At 45.1% G+C, this 23,717-nt stretch overlaps 1 protein-coding gene across 2 annotated transcripts in view; it reads right to left on the bottom strand.

Moving 5' to 3' along the window:
• The window catches only part of LOC134533270 (medium-chain acyl-CoA ligase ACSF2, mitochondrial-like), a 206,844-nt gene that overhangs the window by 33,567 nt on the left and 149,560 nt on the right, over positions 1–23,717 (bottom strand). The window contains exons 9-10 of one of the 2 annotated variants that reach the window (XM_063370713.1): positions 20,408–20,512; positions 19,571–19,719 (exon numbers count right to left, since the gene is read on the bottom strand). The exons of the other annotated variant lie outside the window; for it this stretch is intronic. Coding sequence (XP_063226783.1) covers positions 19,571–19,719; positions 20,408–20,512 — 254 coding nt within the window. The remainder of the gene's footprint in view (positions 1–19,570; positions 19,720–20,407; positions 20,513–23,717) is intronic. 2 annotated transcript variants of the gene reach the window in all.

Here is a 23,717-nt window from a genome sequence, read left to right as displayed (position 1 = left end):
CCTCAGGAAATAAGGCAACCCGACACACAAGTATCTTTGTGTCAAACAAGGCAGGTTCCGCCCATTTCATCAACATCAACATCTCAATCACTCATCACGGTTTCAACCCCTCCCATCCCAGCAGCCACCATTCAAATTCCCTCGGGCATACATGCTTCTACAGCTCCCATCACCAGTGTCACATTTTCCGGTAACTTGCCTACAAATCCACATCCTTCAACACAACAAAATTGGTTTTTCCCATTCGCCACAAACCAGCCATATTTTAATCCATATTCCCAGTTTCATTCTTTATTGACATCCGGGCAAGGAACTCCAATCCCTACCATCCCTACCGCGCAAATTGCACATCCTTCACCCCCACCTCCGCCATCAACGCAGAATCAACCAGAAACAACATTACCAGTTACGCCAAGGGCGGCTGAGTATAGCTGTTATGGGAAAATTGCCCATCCAGTCGAGAGATTACTTGTTGGTTTTCCAGAAACAAGTGGTCTTGACCCAGATAAATTAATCGAATTCATAAGGCACTTACTTAAAATCAGACAGAAAGGGGGCATTCCTGACAAACAGTTGTTGGAGATAGTTTTTCCCTACACCCAACCACCACTGAGTGAAAGAACGAGTCAAGCAATAGAAAATAGTTACTCTTTTGACAAATACCACGAAGAAATTTTGAATTTTTTTATACCTGGCAGACTTTTGACAAATTACCGTTTGGAATGGTACAACAGGCTACAGCGAAGTAATGAAGCATTGCCGCACTATGTAGCATCAATCAGAGAAGCCGCGGCGGTTCTCAGATTGGGCGTATCAGAGAGTGAAATAGTTAGTTGCATAGTAGACGGACTAAATCAGGCAGAGCGCTCACGCGCTGTTTTCCAGGCTAGGCCACGGAGTTTTGTAGAACTAGATCAACTTTGTATACAGGCCATGAGTTACGAATATGCAGACACTCAGAGAAACAGGTCAGCGAAGTCCGTGGATAAGCATGATTCTCAGGCAGAAACTGCAAATAGTTTTCCATACACGAAACAACAAAATAGCCACCCACAACAGAAAACAAACTACTACAGAAATAATAAGTATAATTCAAACAAGAACATACAACAACAAACACCTTTCTGTAATTATTGCAAGCAAACAGGACATTACATTGAGCAATGTAAACACAAAAATTTCAAACCAAATTTCAACAAGGCAAAAAACGCGTAAGGCGGTGGCCAGGCAAATTTCTACCTGGTCCACCTAAAACTTCATCCGAGAGGAATTTTTCAGTGCATAATGTGCATACTAACGAATCACAACAACAAAACAAAAATCAACAAAGGCATAACGCAGGAAAACAAAAACACAAGAAAAATAAACGAAAGAAATACACAGAAAAACACAGGAAACACAAGCAGAAGATTATAACACAGCAAATTAATCATAAAGAAAATTCTGAGATATTCACAAGAATTTGCAAAACATGTGTTAGCCTGACTAACCAAGGAAAACGTAAGTGTCACAACATTTTCGGTCACGTCCGAACTGTATTACCATACACTAAAGCAATGTTTGGCAAAAATCAAATTATTGGTCTGATTGATACAGGAGCTACTCGTAGTTTTATTTCAGGCGATTTGTTTAGGGAATTACAGAAGAACAAGCAGGTTCTGAAAACAGAAGTCACGGATGTGCGCTGTTTTACTGCAGCGGACGAACCAATTAGTATATCCAAAGTGGCTATAGTGAAAATCAGGATAGAATTATTCACTTGGAATTTCCCTTTTCTTGTGGCAGAAAACTTAGCCACGCAGCTTATTCTAGGCTCCGACTTCATCGCTAAAACAGGTATTTTAATTGATCTACAAGCAGGAAGTTTTGTATTTAAATTTAATAGAAATCTTGTCATATCATTCGTGGAACCTGAAAATAAAAGGTCAGGACAAATTACTAATGTTTCTACCAACACTGACGAGAAAAATTCTTTGTTCCTGGAGCATCTCGAGCCCAGTAAACAAGTTGCTATTCGAGATTTGTGTAATGAATTTTCAGATGTGCTAACTAAGAAATTAGGTCGAACTAACCTAATTGAATATCAAATTGAATTGACTGATACCACGCCAGTCAAAAGTCACCCTTATCAACTTTTAGGTCCCAAAATGGAAATTATGAGAAAACACGTACAGAAAATGTTAGATAATAAGGTAATAGAACCTTCTAATTCTCCTTTCAGTTCACCTGCATTTCTAGTACCCAAGGGCACGGAACAACGTTTCGTCACTGATTATCGAAAACTGAACAAACAGATTAAAATACCGCAAACACCCCTCCCAGATTTGAACTCAGCCTTTCATTGGTTTAGTAAGGCCAGGTATTTCAGTGTGTTCGATCTCAATTCGGCGTACCATCAGATCCCACTCACGCAAGACTCAAAACCTATTACCGCATTTTGCGTACCTTGGAATCTTTACCAGTATAAGGTGGTACCTTTTGGCTTGGCCACAGGTGCTCAAGTACTCACACGACTTCTTGAACAAGTAGTAGGAGATTTTAAATTTAAATTTGTTTACAATTATTTAGATGATCTTGTAATTTATTCAGAAAGTTTTGAGGAACACATCCAGCATCTGACTCTTGTCCTTGAAAGACTGCGCAAGGCAGGCCTCACTGTAAATACGAAAAAGGTAAAATTTGCTGCTTCCGAAATATCTTTTCTTGGACATTTGGTATCACACAAAGGTGTTACAATTGATCCAGAACGAACACAGGCGATCAGGGAATTCAAACCACCTAAAGACACAAAGGGCATAGTTCGTTTTATTGGCATGGCTAATTTTTATGCCAAATACATACCAAATTTCGCCGAGCATGCGGCACCTTTAAATGCATTACGTAAGAAAAATACACAATATATTTGGGGTCCTGAACAAGACAAAGCGTTTAATTTCTTGAAAGAAGCTATAGCGAATCCACCTGTTCTGCGCATGGCAGATTTTAGTAAACCCTTTATTTTACAAACAGACGCCTCAAGTGTTGCTATAGGGGCGGTATTGTCTCAGGAAATAGATGGTGCCAGGCAACCCATTGCCTTTGCCTCACGTACATTAACTTTTCAGGAAAGGAAAGCATCTTCAGTGTATGAATTGGAATGTTTAGCAGTAGTTTTTGGTATTGATAAATTCCGACAGTTTCTGGAACATAGGGAATTTCTATTGGAAACTGATAATCAGGCACTCGCTTGGCTGTTAGCTCACCCTAAACAATTAGGAAAACTTGGAAGGTGGATCACCAAAATTTCTTCCCTCAAATTTAATATTCAACATATTCGCGGTACTCAAAACATTGTGGCTGACACACTTTCTCGAATGTTCGAGAAACCCTCCGAAACAATATCTCAGGAGGAACCTCAGATTTCGTGTCAGGCACTCCTAACCGATTTCCCCTTAGCTTTTCAGGACATACAAACACATCAACAAGCCGACCCATATTTGGCAAAAATAATTGAACAAGTTAAAGCGGGTACAGCTCCGAAATTTTATAAGTTAGCTAAAGGTCTCCTACAAAAACGTACACAACAGTCAAGGCACTTTAAAATTGTTCTTCCACAAAATCTGCGTGATATGATTTTCACATATTACCATAGTTCACCTCTCGGTGCCCATTTAGGTATTTATAAAACCATTCAAGGTATCCGACGCCATTTTATTTGGGAAGGAATGCACCGGGACATTACACAGCGAGTTAAGTTATGTAAGCTATGTGCACTAAGTAAACCTGCACAAAATACACAGTACGGTTTTCTTGCCTCAGAAGTAGCCGAAAGACCTATGCAAAAACTTTTTATTGATTTTGTAGGGCCATTTCCCCGATCCAAATCCGGACACTCTATGCTTCTTGTGGCCATAGATGCCTTTTCGAAATTTGTTTGGCTTATTCCACTCCGTAAGGCTACAGCTGACACCACTGTGCGTGCATTACAAAATCACATTTTTAAAACTTCAGGATTACCAAACATAATTGTATCCGACAACGGAACACAGTTTACATCCAGAACTTTCAAGAACATGTGTTTCTCGCATGGTATACAGCATGTGACAACATCGCCATACTACCCTAAACCCTCGCACGCGGAGAGATTTAATAGAAATCTTCGTTCGGCGCTCATAGCGTTCCACGCGAATGCGCAGGAAAAATGGGACAGTAATTTGGTGTGGTTACAGATGGCATTTAATTATGCCCGACATGAAGGACACAAATCCACCCCATTTGAGATTATGTTTACTTATAAGCCCAACACACCCCTTTCAAATCTTTGGTCTCTCGAAGACCTACTACCGGATGATCCCAAGGACATCACGGAGATTTGGAGAAAGGCGCGTAGGAATTTAAATTTAGCTCACCAAACAAGTCAGAGAAGGTACAATAAGTACCGCTCCCCTAACCCCTACAGGGTAGGTGACACGGTAATGTGCAAAGCACACCCGCAGAGTAAGGCCATCGATAAGCGATCGGCAAAGTTATCGTATCGCTGGACTGGACCATTACAGATCCAACGATTTCTAACCCCAGTGACTGTGAGTCTAGCCGACCCCAGTTCCGGAGAGTATGTGACACGAGCGCACATCTCCCACCTTAAGAAAGCGCATCCGAATTTAAAATAGGAGCGATTACTTTCTCTAAGCCTTGGCATGCCAGATATATATATATATATATATATATATATATATATATATATATATATATATATAAGACTCAATAAGGAGTTTAACTGAAGAATACAAAACCTAGGTAGTAACATTAGGTAACAATAAAAATCCATGGTACTAGTTTGTAAGAAAACTTAATATAAGGTGTTAGTTTAAGTGGCCACTTAAGTTAATAATTTTATTTAAGATAATGAATTTAATCATGTTAGTCATTAAGAATGTGCACATTAGTTCATAAGAGTGTTTAATATTTTTTTTGTGTGTTAGCATGTAAGTAGTAGGATACAGGCGAACCTGGTAACTCGTCCTACTAAAGTTTTTGGGTTCTTGTTTTTGCTTTCCCCTAAGCTCCGCTTTAACGCGGGGGAGTATGTGCCGTGTATTAAGTATTTAGGCACGTTTTATTTAAAAAATTTTGTAATCTTAAATATTTTTGGAAATATTATATATTTTTTTTCTCTCTCTCTACTCTTATTTTCTTTACGGCCAGGCCCTCAGCCTCTGTTCTCAGAGGCGAGCTGATTTTCTTTCCCAGCCTCATGCTAGGCTAGCATTCTGGCTAATATTTCTCCCGCCTCCAGGCACGTCGGAGCCGGTAACGTTATTTCTTCGCGGGTCTCCTTTTGCTAAGAGCAGCTTGTGAAGCAGTGCTGAGCCCTGCTAACTCTGTCACGAATCGGTATAAGGTTCACTAGCAGCAAGACACGACAGGAGGATCCCGTGGGCCTTGTGTCCCACAGACCATGCGTTTTTTGAAGCCACCCCCGCCTGCTCACCCACCCTCTCTTCTTAGAAGTGGCTAGGAGCGACGACCGCTCGAGTGCGTTAACCGAATTCAAGGCCATCTCAGGCTTCACAGCCGCAGTTACGATTCTGCACCTTAACGACACCTAGCGACGGCTGTGGTAACTAATGCCACGGGTGAGGCGTCGGCAGCGCCGACACTACCGCGCTCGCGCGGAGGTAACGACAACCTCTCCCCTCCTTATGTCTCAGGCCGCTAGGTGGCACCACTGGTTACTCCATTAACCCCCTAGCTTGACACTCTCGTCGGTCACTAGTCGATTTATTAGTACTTCCTCTCGCCACCAAAAGATAGCGCCTCAGTCGCGCAGTCACTCCAGTAAGATCTATTTTTTTTATGCCGGACACCTTCGGGTGGACTCGGTAATTTTCGGCTCAGAGCCTACCCCCCCTCCCATTCTCTAGAGACCCCGCGCTTATGATATCCTGGTGAGATCCCGCTCTGGACTTACTTCGGTGCGCGCCTCCTGACTGACTGGTACCGTTTGTATCTGCGATCTTCTGCGAATCATCGACATCGTATATTATGTAGTCTTCTCAGACTAAAGGGATGGAGTCCCTAGCTAAAATTATTAACCAGTCAGTAGTTTAGTTGAAAGTACCTAGAGAAACCTAGTATTTTTTTATATTTTTTTTTATTTAATCATGATGACTTCCGTGGCTACCGCGAATCGTGGTTCGAGTTTGCGGAGACGAGACGCCCTCTCCTGAGCGCCAGGACCAACACCCTGTTTTGGTAAGTCTTGACGTCATCCCCCCTTTTTAATTTCCCGCTATTGGCCTTTTGCGCCATTTAAGTATACTGTCTGGAAACAGGTCTAATTCTTTGGAATTTGGACTTTTGTTTCAGACAGGGTTCCAAGTTTGGGGAAACCAAAATCCTCTGCCAGAACCTCTGGAGTCGGTTCCTGCGCAGTATCCAACATCATTAGGCCTACTACCTTGATCACCGTCTACCTACAGCCCCGGGTGATACCCGCATAATTCTATCTTTTATTTACGAACCCAAGATTAGTGTAACCCAGTTAAGACAGCGGACAGTAAAAGGCAGTTCGAGGAGAAGAAATTTATATTATGTTTTGGAAGGACTATATGTACAATCTTTAAAGTTACTAATGTTAATTTCATTCTTGTTTTTAAATATTTTAATTTTTGTTATACATTGAGGGCCGGCCCTATCGTAAATAACGTTAAGGAATATCATATAATAAGTGTAATTGTGAGTTATGTAAATAAGATCACTTATCAATGAAAAACAGTCTTTACTAAGGAAAATTTAATCTATAAAAAAAAAGAACAATGATTAATAAAATAAGGAAGTCTATAGACGTAACAGTTGTTTTTATTTATTTAATATATAATAACGATCCTTTTACTCCCAAGTATTTGTAGGGAATCCCTAAATTTTCTTTGTTTACTCCTAGTGTCGCCTCTGTTGTTGACTTTTATAGTTATTAATTGAGGGCCTCAGTAATCAAAGCTTCCAAATCTTTTAACCTTATTATTAAATTATTCTTTAGACACTTGGGGTATTACACTACGGACAACTCCTTCCCCAATTTCCCTTGCGGAGTTACCTGATGTGTGATGCGCGTGTCCGCCATTATGGCTACGGACAACTCCTTCCCCACTTTAGCCTTTCCGAGTTACCTGATGTGTGGGGGCGTGTCCGCCATTACGGCTACAGACAACTCCTTCCACACTTTCCCTTGCCGAGTTACCTGACGTGTAAAGCGCGTGTCCGCAATTATGGCTACGGACAACTCCTTCCCCACTTTCCCTTGCCGAGTTACCTAACGTGTGATGCGCGTGTCCGCCATTACAGCTACGGACAACTCCTTCCCCACTTTAGCCTTTCCGAGTTCCCTGATGTGATATGCTTGTGTCCGCCATTACGGCTACGGACAACTCCTTCCCCACTCTCCCTTGCCGAGTTACCTGACGTGTGATGCGCGTGTCCGCCATTATGGCTACGGACAACTCCTTCCCCACTTTAGCCTTTGCGAGTTACCGGATGTGTGTTGCGCGTGTCCGCCATTACGGCTACAGACAACTCCTTCCCCACTTTCCCTTGCCGAGTTACCTGACGTGTGATGCACGTGTCTGCCATTACAGCTACGTACAACTCCTTCCCCACTTCCCCTTGCCGAGTTACCTGACGTGTGATGCGCGTGTCCGCCATTATGGCTACGGACAACTCCTTCCCCACTTTAGCCTTTCCGAGTTACCTGATATGTGATGCGCGTGTCCGCCATTACGGCTACGGACAACTTCTTCCTCAATTTCCCTTGCCGAGTTACCTGACGTGTGATGCGCGTTTCCGCCATTAAGGCTACGGACAACTCCTTCCCCACTTTCCCTTGCCAAGTTATGTGATGTTTGATGCGCGTGTCCGCCATTACGGCTACGGACAACTCCTTCCCCACTTTCCCTTTCCGAGTTACCTGACGTGTGATGCACGTGTGTCCGCCATTACGGCTACAGACAACTCCTTCCCCACTTTCCCTTGCCGAGTTACCTGACGTGTGATGCGCGTATCCGCTATTACAGCTACGGACAACTCCTTCCCCACTTCCCCTTGCCGAGTTACCTGACGTGTGATGCGCGTGTCCGCCATTATGGCCACGGACAACTCCTTCCCCACTTTAGCCTTTCCGAGTTACCTGATGTGTGATACGCGTGTCCACCATTACAGCTACGGACAACTCCTTCCACAATTTCCCTTGCCGAGTTACCTGACGTGTGATCTGCGTGTCCGTCATTACGGCTACGGACAACTCCTTCCCCACTTTCCCTTGCCGAGTTACCTGATGTGTGATGCGCGTGTCCGCCATTACGGCTACGGACAACTCCTTCACCACTTTCCCTTGCCGAGTTACCTGACGTGTGATGCGCGTGTCCGCCATTACAGCTACGAACAACTCTTCCCCACTTCCCCTTGCCGAGTAACCTGACGTGTGATGCGCGTGTCCGCCATTATGGCTACGGACAACTCCTTCCCCACTTTAGCCTTTCCGAGTTACCTGATGTGTGATGCGCGTGTCCACCATTACAGCTACGGACAACTCCTTCCACACTTTCCCTTGCCAAGTTACCTGACGTGTGATGCGCGTGTCCGTCATTACGGCTACGGACAACTCCTTCCCCACTTTCCCTTGCCGAGTTACCTGACGTGTGATGCGCGTGTCTGCCATTATGGCTACGGACAACTCCTTCCCCAATTTAGCCTTTCCGAGTTACCGGATGTGTGTTGCGCGTGTCCGCCATTATGGCTACGGACAACTCCTTCCCCACTTTCCCTTGCGGAGTTACCTGATGTGTGATGCGCGTGTCCGCCATTATGGCTACAGAAAATTCCTTCCCCACTTTCCTTTGCCGAGTTACCTGACGTGTAATGCGCGTGTCCGCCATTATGGCTACGGACAACTCTTTCCCCACTTTCCCTTGCGGAGTTACCTGATGTGTGATGCGCGTGTCCGCCATTACGGCAACGGCCAACTCCTTCCCCACTTTCCCTTACCAAGTTACCTGACGTGTGATGCGCGTGTCCGCCATTATGGCTACGGACAACTACTTCCCCACTTTCCCTTGCCGAGTTACCTGATGTGTAATGCGCGTGTCCGCCATTATGGCTACGGACAACTCCTTCCCCACTTTAGCCTTTCCGAGTTACCTGATGTTATGGGGGCGTGTCCGACATTACGGCTACAGACAACTCCTTCCCCACTTTTCCTTGCCGAGTTACTTGACGTGTGAAGCGCTGGTCCGCCATTACGGCAACGGACAACTCCTTCCCCACTTTCCCTTGCCGAGTTACCTGACGTGTGATGCGCGTGTCTGCCATTACGGCTACGGACAACTCCTTCCCCATTTTAGCCTTTCCGAGTTCCCTGATGTGATATGCTTGTGTCCGCCATTACGGCTACGGACAACTCCTTCCCCACTTTCCCTTGCCGAGTTACCTGACGTGTGATGCGCGTGTCCGCCATTATGGCTACGGACAACACCTTCCCCACTTTAGCCTTTCCGAGTTACCGGATGTGTGATGCGCGTGTCCGCCATTACGGCTACATACAACTCCTTCCCCACTTTCCCTTGCCGAGTTACCTGACGTGTAAGCGCGCGTGTTAACCATAACAGCTACAGATAACTCCTTCCTCACTTCCCCTTGCCGAGTTACCTGACGTGTGATGCGCGTATCCGCCATTATGGCTACGGACAACTCCTTCCCCACTTTAGCCTTTCCGAGTTACCTGACGTGTGATGCACGTGTCTGCCATTACGGCTACGGACAACTCCTTCCCCACTTTCCCTTGCCGAGTTACCTGACGTGTGATGCGCGTGTCCGCTATTACGGCAACGGACAACTCCTTCCCCACTTTCCCTTGCCGAGTTACCTGACGTGTGATGCGCGTGTCCGCCATAATGACTACGGACAACTCCTTCCCCAATTTCCATTGCGGAGTTACCTGATGTGTGATGCGCGTGTCCGCCATTATGGCTACGGACAACTCCTTCCCCACTTTAGCCTTTCCGAGTTACCTGATGTGTGGGGGCGTGTCCGCCATTACGGCTACAGACAACTCCTTCCCCACTTTCCCTTGCCGAGTTACCTTACGTGTAAAGCGCGTGTCTGCCATTATGGCTACCGACAACTCCTTCCCCACTTTCCCTTGCGGAGTTACCTGATGTGTGATGCGCGTGTCCGCCATTATGGCTACGGACAACTCCTTCCCCACTTTAGCCTTTCCGAGTTACCTGATGTGTGGGGGCGTGTCCGCCATTACGGCTACAGACAACTTCTTCCCCACTTTCCCTTGCCGAGTTACCTGACGTGTAAAGCGCGTGTCCGCCATAATGACTACGGACAACTCCTTCCCCACTTTCCCTTGCCGAGTTACCTGACGTGTGATGCGCGTGTCCGCCATTACGGCTATGGACAACTCCTTCCCCACTTTAGCCTTTCCGAGTTCCCTGATTTGCGATGCTTGTGTCCGCCATTACGGCTACAGACAACTCCTTCCCCACTTTCCCTTGCGGAGTTACCTGATGTGTGATGCGCGTGTCCGCCATTATGGCTACGGACAACTCCTTCCCCAATTTACCTTGCGGAGTTACCTGATGTGTGATGCGCGTGTCCGCCATTATGGCTACGGACAACTCCTTCCCCACTTTAGCCTTTCCGAGTTACCTGATGTGTGGGGGCGTGTCCGCCATTACGGCTACAGACAACTCCTTCCTCACATTCCTTTGCCGAGTTACCTGACGTGTGAAGCGCGTGTCCGCCATTACGGCAACGGACAACTCCTTCCCCACTTTCCCTCACCGAGTTACCTAACGTGTGATGCGCGTGTCCGCCATTACAGCTACGGACAACTCCTTCCCCACTTTAGCCTTTCCGAGTTTCCTGATGTGATATGCTTGTGTCCGCCATTACGGCCACGGACAACTCCTTCCCCACTTTCCCTTGCCGAGTTACCTGACGTGTGATGCGCGTGTCCGCCATTATGGCTATGGACAACTCCTTCCCCACTTTAGTCTTTCCGAGTTACCGGATGTGTGTTGCGCGTGTCCGCCATTACGGCTACAGACAACTCCTTACCCACTTTCCCTTGCCGAGTTACCTGACGTGTGATGCGCGTGTCTGCCATTACAGCTACGGAGAACTCCTTCCCCACTTCCCCTTGCCGAGTTACCTGAAGTGTGATGCGCGTGTCCGCCATTATGGCTACGGACAACTCCTTTCCCCACTTTAGCCTTTCCGAGTTACCTGATATGTGATGCGCGTGCCCACCATTACAGCTACGGACAACTACTTCCACACTTTCACTTGCCGAGTTACCTGACGTGTGATGCGCGTGTCTGTCATTACGGCTACGGACAACTCCTTCCCCACTTTCCCTTGCCGAGTTACCTGATGTGTGATGCGCGTGTCCGCCATTATGGCTACGGACAACTCCTTTCCCACTTTAGCCTTTCCGAGTTACCTGATGTGATGGGGGCGTGTCCGCCATTACGGCTACAGACAACTCCTTCCCCACTTTCCCTTGCCAAGTTATCTGATGTGTGATGCGCGTGTCCGCCATTACGGCTACGGACAACTCCTTCCCCACTTTCCCTTTCCGAGTTACCTGACGTGTGATGCACGTGTCCGCCATTACGGCTACAGACAACTCCTTCCCCACTTTCCCTTGCCGAATTACCTGACGTGTGATGCGCGTGTCCTCCATTACAGCTACGGACAACTCCTTCCCCACTTCCCCTTGCCGAGTTACCTGACGTGATATGCGCGTGTCCGCCATTATGGCCACGGACAACTCCTTCCCCACTTTAGCCTTTCCGAGTTACCTGATGTGTGATACGCGTGTCCACCATTACAGCTACGGACAACTCCTTCCCCACTTTCCCTTGCCAAGTTATCTGATGTGTGATGCGCGTGTCCGCCATTACGGCTACGGACAACTCCTTCCCCACTTTCCCTTTCCGAGTTACCTGACGTGTGATGCACGTGTCCGCCATTACGGCTACAGACAACTCCTTCCCCACTTTCCCTTGCCGAGTTACCTGACGTGTGATGCGCGTGTCCGCCATTATGGCTACGGACAACTCCTTCCCCACTTTAGCCTTTCCGAGTTACCTGATGTGTGATGCGCGTGTCCGCCATTACAGCTACGGACAACTCCTTCCACACTTTCCCTTGCCGAGTTACCTGACGTGTGATGCGCGTGTCCGTCATTACGGCTACGGACAACTCCTTCCCCACTTTTCCTTGCCGAGTTACCTGATGTGTGATGCGCGTGTCCGCCATTACGGCTACGGACAACTTCTTCCTCACTTTCCCTTGCCGAATTACCTGACGTGTGATGCGCGTTTCCGCCATTACGGCTACGGACAACTCCTTCCCCACTTTCCCTTGCAAGCTATCTGATGTGTGATGCGCGTGTCCGCCATTATGACTACGGACAACTCCTTCCCCGCTTTCCCTTGCGGAGTTACCTGATGTGTGATGCGCGTGTCCGCCATTATGGCTACGGACAACTCCTTCCCCACTTTAGCCATTCCGAGTTACCTGATGTGTGGGGGCGTGTCCGCCATTACGGCTACAGACAACTCCTTCCCCACTTTCCCTTGCCGAGTTACCTGACGTGTGAAGCGCGTGTCCGCCATTATGGCTACGATCAACTCCTTCCCCACTTTCCCTTGCGGAGTTACCTGATGTGTGATGCGCGTGTCCGCCATTATGGCTACGGACAACTCCTTCCCCACTTTAGCCTTTCCGAGTTACCTGATGTGTGGGGGCGTGTCCGCCATTACGGCTACAGACAACTTTTTCCCCACTTTCCCTTGCCGAGTTACCTGACGTGTGAAGCGCGTGTCCGCCATTACTGCAACGGACAACTCCTTCTCCACTTTCCCTTGCCGAGTTACCTGACGTGTGATGCGCGTGTCCACCATTACGGCTACGGTCAACTCCTTCCTTACTTTAGCCTATCCGAGTTCCCTGATTTGCGATGCTTGTTTCCGCCATTACGGCTACAGACAACTCCTTCCCCACTTTCCCTTGCGGAGTTACTTGATTTGTGATGCGCGTGTCCGCCATTATGGCTACGGGCAACTCCTTCCCCACTTTCCCTTGCCGAGTTACCTGATGTGTGATGCGCGTGTCCGCCATTATGGCTACAGACAACTCCTTCCCCACTTTCCCTTGCGGAGTTACCTGATGTGTGATGCGCGTGTCCGCCATTATGGCTACGGACAACTCCTTCCCCACTTTCCCTTGCGGAGTTACCTGATGTGTGATGCGCGTGTCCGCCATTATGGCTACAGACAACTCCTTCCCCAATTTCCCTTGCCGAGTTACCTGACGTGTGATGCGCGTGTCCGCCATTATGGCTACGGACAACTCCTTCCCCACTTTCCCTTGCGGAGTTACCTGATATGTGATGCGCGTGACCGCCATTACGGCAACTGACAACTCCTTCCCCACTTTCCCTTGCCGAGTTACCTGACGTGTAATGCGCGTGTCCGCCATTATGGCTACGGACAACTCCTTCCCCACTTTCCCTTGCGGAGTTACCTGATGTGTGATGCGCGTGTCCGCCATTATGGCTATGGACAACTCCTTCCCCACTTTAGCCTTTCCGAGTTACCTGATGTGTGGGGGCGTGTCCGCCATTACGGCTACAGACAACTTCTTCCCCACTTTCCCTTGCCGAGTTACCTGACGTGTGATGCGCGTGTCTACCATTACAGCTACGGACAACTCCTTCCCCACTTTCCCTTGCCGAGTTACCTGACGTGTGATGCGCGTGTCCGCCATTATGGCTACGGACAACTCCTTCCCCACTTTAGCCTTTCCGAGTTACCTGATGTGTGATGCGCGTGTCCGCCATTACAGCTACGGACAACTCCTTCCACACTTTCCCTTGCCCAGTTACCTGACGTGTGATGCGCGTGTCCGTCATTACGGCTACGGACAACTCCTTCCCCACTTTCCCTTGCCGAGTTACCTGATGTGTGATGCGCGTGTCCGCCATTACGGCTACGGACAACTTCTTCCTCACTTTTACTTGCCGAGTTACCTGACGTGTGATGCGCGTTTCCGCCATTACGGCTACGGACAACTCCTTCCCCACTTTCCCTTGCCAAGTTAACTGATGTGTGATGCGCCTGTCCACCATTACGGCTATGGACAACTCCTTCCCCACTTTCCCTTTCCGAGTTACCTGACGTGTGATGCGCGTGTCCGCCATTACGGCTACAGACAACTCCTTTCCCACTTTCCCTTGCCGAGTTACCTGACGTGTGATGCGCGTGTCCGCCATTACAGCTACGGACAACTCCTTCCCCACTTCCCCTTGCGGAGTTACCTGACGTGTGATGGGCGTGTCCGCTATTATGGCTACGGACAACTCCTTCCCCACTTTAGCCTTTTCGAGTTACCTGATGTGTGATGCGCGTGTCTGCAATTACAGCTACGGACAACTCCTTCCACACTTTCCCTTGCCGAGTTACCTGACGTGTGATTCGCGTGTCCGTCATTACGGCTACGGACAACTCCTTCCCCACTTTCCCTTGCCGAGTTACCTGATGTGTGATGCGCGTGTCCGCCATTACGGCTACGGACAACTCCTCCCCCACTTTCCCTTGCCGAATTACCTGACGTGTGATGCGCGTGTCCGCCATTACAGCTACGGACAACTCCTTCCCCACTTCCCCTTGCCGAGTTACCTGACGTGTGATGCGCGTGTCCGCCATTATGGCTACGGACAACTCCTTCCCCACTTTAGCCTTTCCGAGTTACCTGATGTGTGATGCGCGTGTCCGCCATTACAGCTACGGACAACTCCTTCCACACTTTCCCTTGCCGAGTTACCTGACGTGTGATGCGCGTGTCTGTCATTACGGCTACGGACAACTCCTTCTCCACTTTCCCTTGCCGAGTTACCTGATGTGTGATGCGCGTGTCCGCCATTACGGCTACGGACAACTTCTTCCTCACTTTCCCTTGTCGAGTTACCTGACGTGTGATGCGCGTTTCCGCCATTACGGCTACGGACAACTCCTTCCCCACTTTCCCTTGCCAAGTTATCTGATGTGTGATGCGCGTGTCCGCCATTACGGCTACGGACAACTCCTTCCCCACTTTCCCTTTCATAGTTACCTGACGTGTGATGCGCGTGTCCGCCATTATGGCTACGGACAACTCCTTCCCCACTTTAGCCTTTCCGAGTTCCCTGATGTGTGATGCTTGTGTCCGCCATTACGGCTACGGACAACTCCTTCCCCAGTTTCCTTGCCGAGTTACCTGATGTGTGATGCGCGTGTCCGCCATTACGGCTACGGACAACTCCTTCCTTACTTTCCCTTGCCGAGTTACCTGATGTGTGATGCGCCTGTCCGCTATCATGGCTACGGACAACTCCTTCCCCACTTTAGCCTTTCCGAGTTACCTGATGTGTGATGGGCGTGTCCGCCATTATGGCTACGGACAACTCCTTCCCCATTTTCCCTTGCCGAGTTACCTGACGTGTGATGCGCGTGTCCGCCATTATGGCTACGGACATTTTTTCCCCACTTTAGCCTTTCCGAGTACCCTGATGTGTGATGCTTGTGTCCGCCATTACGGCTACGGACAACTCCTTCCCCACTTTCCCTTGCCGAGTTACCTGACGTGTGATGCGCCTGTCCGCCATTATGGCTACGGACAACTCCTTCCCCACTTTAGCCTTTCCGAGTTACCTGATGTGTGATGGGCGTGTCCGCCATTATGGCTACGGACAACTCCTTCCCCACTTTCCCTTGTCGAGTTACCTGACGTGTGTGCGCGTGTCCGCCATTACGGCTACGGACAACTCCTTCTCTCTTTCCCTTGCCGAGTTACCTAATGTGTGATGCGCGTGTACGCTATTACGGCTACGGACAAATCCTTCCCCACTTTCCCTTGCCGAGTTACCTGACGTGTGATTCGCGTGTCCGCCATTATGGCTACGGACAACTCCTTCCCCACTTTAGCCTTTCCGAGTTCCCTGATTTTTGATGCTTGTGTCCGCCATTACGGATACGGACAACTCCTTCCCCACTTTCTCTTGCCGAGTTACCTGACGTGTGATGCGCGTGTCCGCCATTACGGCTACGGACAACTCCTTCCCCACTTTAGCCTTTCCGAGTTCCCTGATGTGTGATGCTTGTGTCCGCCATTACGGCTACGGACAACTCCTTCCCCACTTTCCCTTGCCGAGTTACCTGACGTGTGATGCGCGTGTCCGCCAGTACGGCTACGGACAACTCCTTCCCCACTTTCCCTTGCCGAGTTACCTGACGTGTGATGCGCGTGTCATTGCACTTTTATGTTCATTTTTCTGCCATAGAAGTATACGATCACCGCTCAAATTTCACAGTTTTCCTGTGACGACGAGAATACCGCGTGCCAGTTCAGAGCTTTGCGCTTATAGACTATACCGTGATAGAAGCACCAGCGAGCGTCGTGCTTATCATCCCGCCTCACAAACACACATACACCCGACCACACGGCACCCTTAAGGGACGGTTTCACAAACAGCGATTTAAGGGTTCCGCCCAGTAAGGTGTGTATTTGTTTTTAGAGAGGCGGGGTGATAAGTTCGACGTTCGCTGGTGCTACTAGGGTGGAATCGCCTCTAAGCGCGAGGTTCTGAAATTGTGCAGAGTCTTCTCGTCGTGCATAGAGTAACAATGGGATTTGAATGTTAACCATTACATTAAATGGCGGATATATGAAGATAAAGGTATAATGCAAGGCCCTTGAGTGTTTTCAAAAATCTGTGCCATGTGTTTCATTATTAAAAATTATTCTGAAAATATTAAGCAAATTTCATTCTTATAAACATATAGTTATTAAATGAAAAACGGAAACGTAAATACTGATCCGCCGTCAGCGTATCGTTTAATGCTTTTTGTAAGCAGACACCACTCTTATATCTTTAGCAGTTTTTTGAAATCACGTGTGTGCATCTGAAGCTATGCACATCGTATGTGTGACCAGGTAGGTGGGACCCTTAAGAATGGCTAAATCAAATGTGTTAATATCTGTCAAAAGTTATATCAATGTTTTTCACCACACAGCTAAATCTATTTGTATCTTGAAGTAACCATTATGGTCAGAGGGCAAAGATAAATATTTATTGTAAATTTTTCCTTAAAAACCTGTATTCCAGGTTGCTATTTCGATTTATTTGTTTGTGTGTTACATCATTATCCCCCTAAAAATAATTTATTCAGGTGAATTGGGTTATATATTGTGCCGGAAATTAGGCATTTCGTCACTTTTTTTTAATTTCTTCTATAATTTTAAAATTTTTTGGGGTATCTATTTTTTTAATTTATCTGGTTGTTAATGTGGGTGATTTACTTTTGTTAGGCCGGTGTACAACACGGTTTTAAACTTTGTGCCAGTGGACCGAAGCCCCTTCCCAGGGGGCCAATCTGATATTTTGCTGGCTAATGTGGACATGGTCAGTCCGGGTGAAATTTCTCTCGCCTGCAGTCACGTCCCGAGTTTGTGATTTTAATTCCCTGCACGACCAAAACTGCATAGAGCAGCTTCTGGGCTGCAAGCTGCTACTTCTCAGAGAGCTGCTGAGAGAAGTAAGTCTGGTCACGAATACGTATTAGGTTCTCTCCTCGAAAAGCACGTCATGGACGCTTGTTCTCAGCGTCGTTGCACTTTTGCTCCCCCCCCCCCCCTCCTCTTTCGGTTCTAAGAATTCGCCTAAGGCCAATGACAGGTCAGAAACCCCAGCAGACAGCGACCGTCTCCCAGGATGCCTTGCATAAAAAAATGTGTGTGCCAAGAAGGACCACCCCGCGACACCCAGCGGCAAACTCGCTAACCACCCAGCCAACTTACCCTGTAGGCCGCCAGAGTGTAGCACTAGACTGCGCCCTTTAACCCTTGGTTTAAGCAGACGCCTTGGGCGAGTCGATTCTTTTTTTATTTCAGACAGCCCCCAACAGGTAGCGCTAAAGTCGACGCAATGCTACCAGCTTCGAGACTTCAATCAGAGTTTTTTTTATGGCCCTCACTCGGGGAACTTCGGGACCTTTCGGTCCGGACTCCCAGTCCTCCCCTCCACTTTTGATTCAAGTTTTACTTTTAATTACGAGACGCGTTTCTCCGCGGGACACTTCGCGCCGCGACTGCAGACGGACCGTTTGATTATCGGCGAGTCGACGAGACTCTGCAAAACTTCCATCCGGCCGCAACCGACTATGTAGTCGCCTAAATGAGGGATGCTATCCCTATAATCTTTTTCAAGTAGTTTAGTCCGTCTGCGTAGTATAAAATGTAATAGTTATTTTTTTATCTTTTAATTTTTTTTTTGAAATTAGAAAACGACCGCGCCCAGCCGCGTATTCGCGGGATCCAGTTCCTGGCTGGCGACGCATCTGTAAATAGAAGTCAACTTCCCTGTCTGGTGAGTGACGATCCGGCCTTTTCCCCCCATTCCCGTTTGTTGGCCTTTTGCGCCGACGGTGTAGGACTGTCTGGAAGCAAGTCTAATTCGTTTTGAATTTGATTTGGGTTTCAGACAGGGTCGAAGTGCTGGAGAGACGAATTGCTCCCAGCTCGTGGTCCTGCACCTCCACTGCGGGTCACGTTAGAAGAGAGGTTTCCGCGACCCGACGTTATTTTTTGAAGACCCGGGTGGTAATGTGAAATCAACATCCCCCCCCCCCCCCCCCACTTTCTAGCTACGAACTACATTAATCGAATGAATAGTCTACCAGCGAATAGTGTTTTCCTCAAGAATATGTAGAATCAATAAAAGTAATCATCGATGTAATAATTGGACATTCTAATTTGGTGCAATTTTTAAATTTTCAATTATGTAATAATTTTTTGTTAAGGTGTAATATGTATTGTTTTAAATAATCCTGGGGCGCCCCCCTTTAACTTTGTTATTTACTAAGATTTTTATTGTCAGGTTTGAATAATACGAACACAAAATTCCTTAATAATAAACCAGGGAACCTATAGACCAAGCTACTTGTGTAGTGTTAATTTATTTATGATATACCTTGTTCCCTTAAAAGATCCACCAGCTCCCCAGTTGCTTGTGTCAGGGAGTTCCAAACTATCTTGTTCTCCACCTCGTGCCACCTCTGGTCAATAACTTAATTGTCTCATTTTTCTTACCCAGCAGTTTCCAAGGCTCCTTTTTAATTAATTTAAAATAATTTAATTTTGAGGCACGAGGGGCGTTACAATATACATATATACTTTCAAAATTGTTAATTACAGATGATAGAGATTATCTGGTCATTTAAATACCTACTGGTGGAACTAATCATAAGACAACAGAAATCCGAAGATTTAATTGGTGCCTGAATCCTTCAATGTGCGTTACGGTTCATGCATATAAGAAATGCATGCTGAAAGGTGATCACAATCCTCCACCAATCCATCACACTTCACTAAACTGTGACACCAAACACGTCATTATTTGGACGGAAGATTTCTTTAAATCAAAAGTGTTCGTTTACCTTGTGTGCAAACTACAGTTAGATTTTGAATTTGTAGCTTAGCTCACCCTGTTTTGAGCCACCCGTCTTTTGTGATAGTCTCCTTGGTTTTCTCTTCATCGTTCCAGTAACCTCTCATCAGGCAGTATCCTCGTATCCACAGTTCTCCAGGCGTCCCAACTGGCACCATGGTGCCGCTACTGTCCACGACTTTAACCTGCGGAAATATTACTGTGTTCGAAAGTCCTCGCTTGAAACCAGCAGGATTCACCAAGATGACATGACATGCCTTCTTGCAAGGAAACAGAGAAGTCTTCAAGGTTTCTTATGTTATTATTTCTACAATTTTTTGTTATAAAATTGATAAGTATTTCTGTAAAAAATTCAAATTTTGAAACATCAAATAAAAATGATTTTTTATTCAGAGACGTAAATGTTAATGTAAATATTTGTCTTAAAGCATTCTCGAACACGAGAAAGTTTTTTTATAAGTATTCATTAAAACTCTATGATTATATTTTTATTTTTTATTTTTTATTTTTTAGTTTAATTTTTTCACTCTTTGCAATTATTAAATTAATTTTTGGTTTAAATTGCGTATCCGTGTTTCGTGTTATAAGGTTTATTTGCAACATGAGAACACATGAATTTGCTCATTAACGAGGTTAGATGTTTACATCACTGGCGAGAACTGAAAGACTCGCTGACTTTTTCTTTTAACGAATACTAAATTTCTGGGAACTTAGTAAAAATATTGTACGTTGTACATTTGGAAAACATTATATGTTTACTCTAGTTTGTTAATTTTCATTGCTGTAACTATGATATTTTATTTTTATGCAGTAGAAAATGGCTTTTAATGACGTAAGCAAAATCATAGCCTTATTTATAAGAGGCCACCTTACCTCAATGTCAGCAGCCGCTCTTCCAGTGGTCTGGACGGACTGTTCCAGTGTGTCTTCGGGGCCAGAAATGAAAAACGGAACCCCTTCAGACATTCCGTATAACGGCTGCAAAACCAGAGTAAAGCCTTAATTCGCCAAATTTGTTTTTATGTTTTTCGTTCAGGAATTAAAAATGAATATATCTAAGCATGCTTGGAAAACATTATTGTAATCAAGTGCATGCCTCACTAGACAAAAATTTAAAAAACAGTAACAGAAATTGTACGAGTAAATAGAAGATCAAGAACCCCCAGTTGGACATCAACGTATAAGATAGGAACCAGCTAGCAGTAAACAAAAAAATAAATATTAATATTTTTATTTTTTAGCTGACAAAGACAATGCCGAAGTAGTAAAGAATGATGAAGTATGTGATCCAAACACGGTGATCGTACTTTGCACATTACATTTGCAAACCAAGGTAATAAGCTCAAACAGAAAACCAACACTTTTAATTACGGTTCGGCTGATTTCCAAGATATGCCTATTAATTACAGTTTCAATTTTATATTTCACTAGCTGCCCGACCCGGCTTCGCACGGCTATACTAATGGAAAAAAAATTAAGCCACATCTCCCATTTACAGTAATGGTAAATAAAAAAAATCAGTGAAAATTTATTACAATGCTGGATAATGTACCGGAGAGAAAATGAATAACACCGATGGTTTCCCAACTCGTGCACGCAACGTACAACTGATGTACCCGTACTTCGCTACGGCAGTCTACAGGCAGATCACTCTTGCGCAGCTCATTATACATGCCCCTCCTTGTGGGTACGCCACTGCCGCGCAATGCCCGTTGCCATGGAGACGCAGAAGGCATGAACAATGCAAAATACTGTTCTCATGCAGACAAAGTACCCACTGTTGCCTGGTTTTAACCACCCATGGGATCTAATTTTCGGAAAATGTCATCCTGCGTAATATAAGGAACATTACTGTGAAGTTTCAAGTCTGTAAAATATATATACTTGAAAAAAAAGGACAATTTTTGGTATTTAAAGTACCCGAAAAATTTCAACGGTGATGAGGACTGCACTAACAATGAAATAGTCGTTGCCATAGAGACGAATGAAGCATCACCAAAGAAACAGCCGTTGCCATGGTGATTTCCTACCAAAAATTGGAAATTTTGATATATTACGCCCCCGAAACTACCCTTGGGATCGGATTTCCTCAGAATCCGTTCTTAGTGAGCGTCTATATCACAAAATGAGTAACTATGCTAAATTTCAAGTCAATCGGGTGTATAGTTTTAGAGATCTCGTGATGAGTGAGTCAGTGAGTGGTTTTTCGCTTTTATATATATATATATATATATATATATATATATATACACACTAACACACATACAAGTCCTTGTCAGAATTGTAACGGGAGAGGAAAATTATTGATGGTCCGAAAAATGAAAATTAATTAAAAATAATAAAAATAATTCTAGTAAAATAAAAAAACTAATTAAACACAGAGAGAGGAAAAAAAACAATAGTTTAGGTTTGTGACTTAAAGTGATAAAAAGTATTTAAATACTAATTGAACTCTTCTGAGGTTACTGATTGCTTCGTTGTTAATATCACACGGCTGTTTTTTACTTGTATGGGAAAATTAAGAATGATAAGGCATCTAGTGCGTGGCAACAATGTTAATAGGCAATAGGAAATAAACTTCTAGCGCCTGCAGCATTGTCAACACACACACTTCGTACGTGTACTGCATGTTGTATCTAACCCCCTACAGCGCATTTGAATCTAAATTGGACTTTTAGTACGGATTCCTAATGTTATTGATAATATAATATAGCCTATAGCCTTCCTCGATAAATGTACTATCCAAAACTGAAATAATGTTTCAAATTGGACCAGTTCTTCCTGAGATTAGCGCGTTCAAACAAACAAATAAATTATTCAGCTTTATAATATTAGTATAGATATAACCTTCTTTAATAAAGGTTCCATCAGATTACATACTAAAGTTATGCCTACCAAACTCCTCCTAAATAATATATAAACTTTTATTTTGTTTACATATGTAGTAACAAGAGTGATACTATTAGTTTATTTAGGATAATACATATAAGCTACAGCATGCAAAAATAGTTTTATTTGACCAAGAGACCTAAAACAAATAAACTTATGTTTTTCTGTTAGTCATTAGAACTAAATATTAATGTTTTTTGAAATTGAACTTTGTCGAGACCCCTTAAGGAGTAATTGAACTTTAAGACAGTAAACGGTAAAGTTAACGCCCTTATTTTGTAATATAAATTATTATTTTAATAATTTTTTATTTAAATTTTACGTGAAATTTTGTACTCCGCGCTATTTTTGCGTGCGGATTTCACGTTTTATGAAGTAATTTATGTAACTGATTTTGGTTTTTGGCCAATCACGGCCCGCCATTTGAAATTAAGTTTAGTATTGTTAACTGGCTTAATTTAAGAAGCTAGAGAGTTTGAAATGGCCAGCTAAGAGAGCTGAACTTCGTGACGTCGGCGATATTAAATCCTACAAATTAGCTATTTAGCGGTAGGCATCCCGAACCGAGGATGAATAATTATGTATCTTAGGGAGTCTAGATACTAATTTAGGCTTTATCTAGAAAGATAAAGGGCCTAGGAGTGTAAATACGTGAGTAATTAAAAGTGCAAAAATCTGTCTCCTCCATTACATGCACATCGTCACGTAACTCCCGTAATTCGTCACATCGCGGCCTAAAACTAATATAAACATTGTATTTTGAAGTAATTTGACATTGTACGACGATAAAACTGATATTTTGATACGAATTTATTTATTTTTACACACTACTACAGCAACTTAGAGGTCCTACAAAGCGAGAGACTCTGAGCTCTACCGACTATATTTTGAACCTAACTAGCCGAGGAAAATAATTAAGATCCCTAAAATCAACGAATAAAAACTGTGTAATTTCGACGAACTCCAATTAAAGACTATTGCTTGTGAATTAAATGTGCGCATCGTAACTCCTGATGGTTGGAATTTATATGTGGAATGTGATGTCAAGGACCAGTTAGGAATTTGAATATAATAAGTAATTAAATAATATTAAAAATAAGAGTAAATTTTGAACTGTTTTTGTTTAAATAAATAATTATATATTTTCAATTGTGAGTGTTGTGTTATGTTATTTCTAATCTCATTTGTCCCAGTGTATATTTATGTGTATTTGTTTTGATAAGTCTACACCGAACTGTGGCATAGTCACTATCAACACATGCCAACGGAGAGCCACACAAGTAATATTGATTTT

The sequence above is a fragment of the Bacillus rossius genome, chromosome 6 (genome assembly GCF_032445375.1).
Source record: "Bacillus rossius redtenbacheri isolate Brsri chromosome 6, Brsri_v3, whole genome shotgun sequence".
NCBI classification, from domain to species: Eukaryota; Metazoa; Arthropoda; class Insecta; order Phasmatodea; family Bacillidae; genus Bacillus; species Bacillus rossius.
This window is presented reverse-complemented; position numbering and strand designations above follow the sequence as displayed.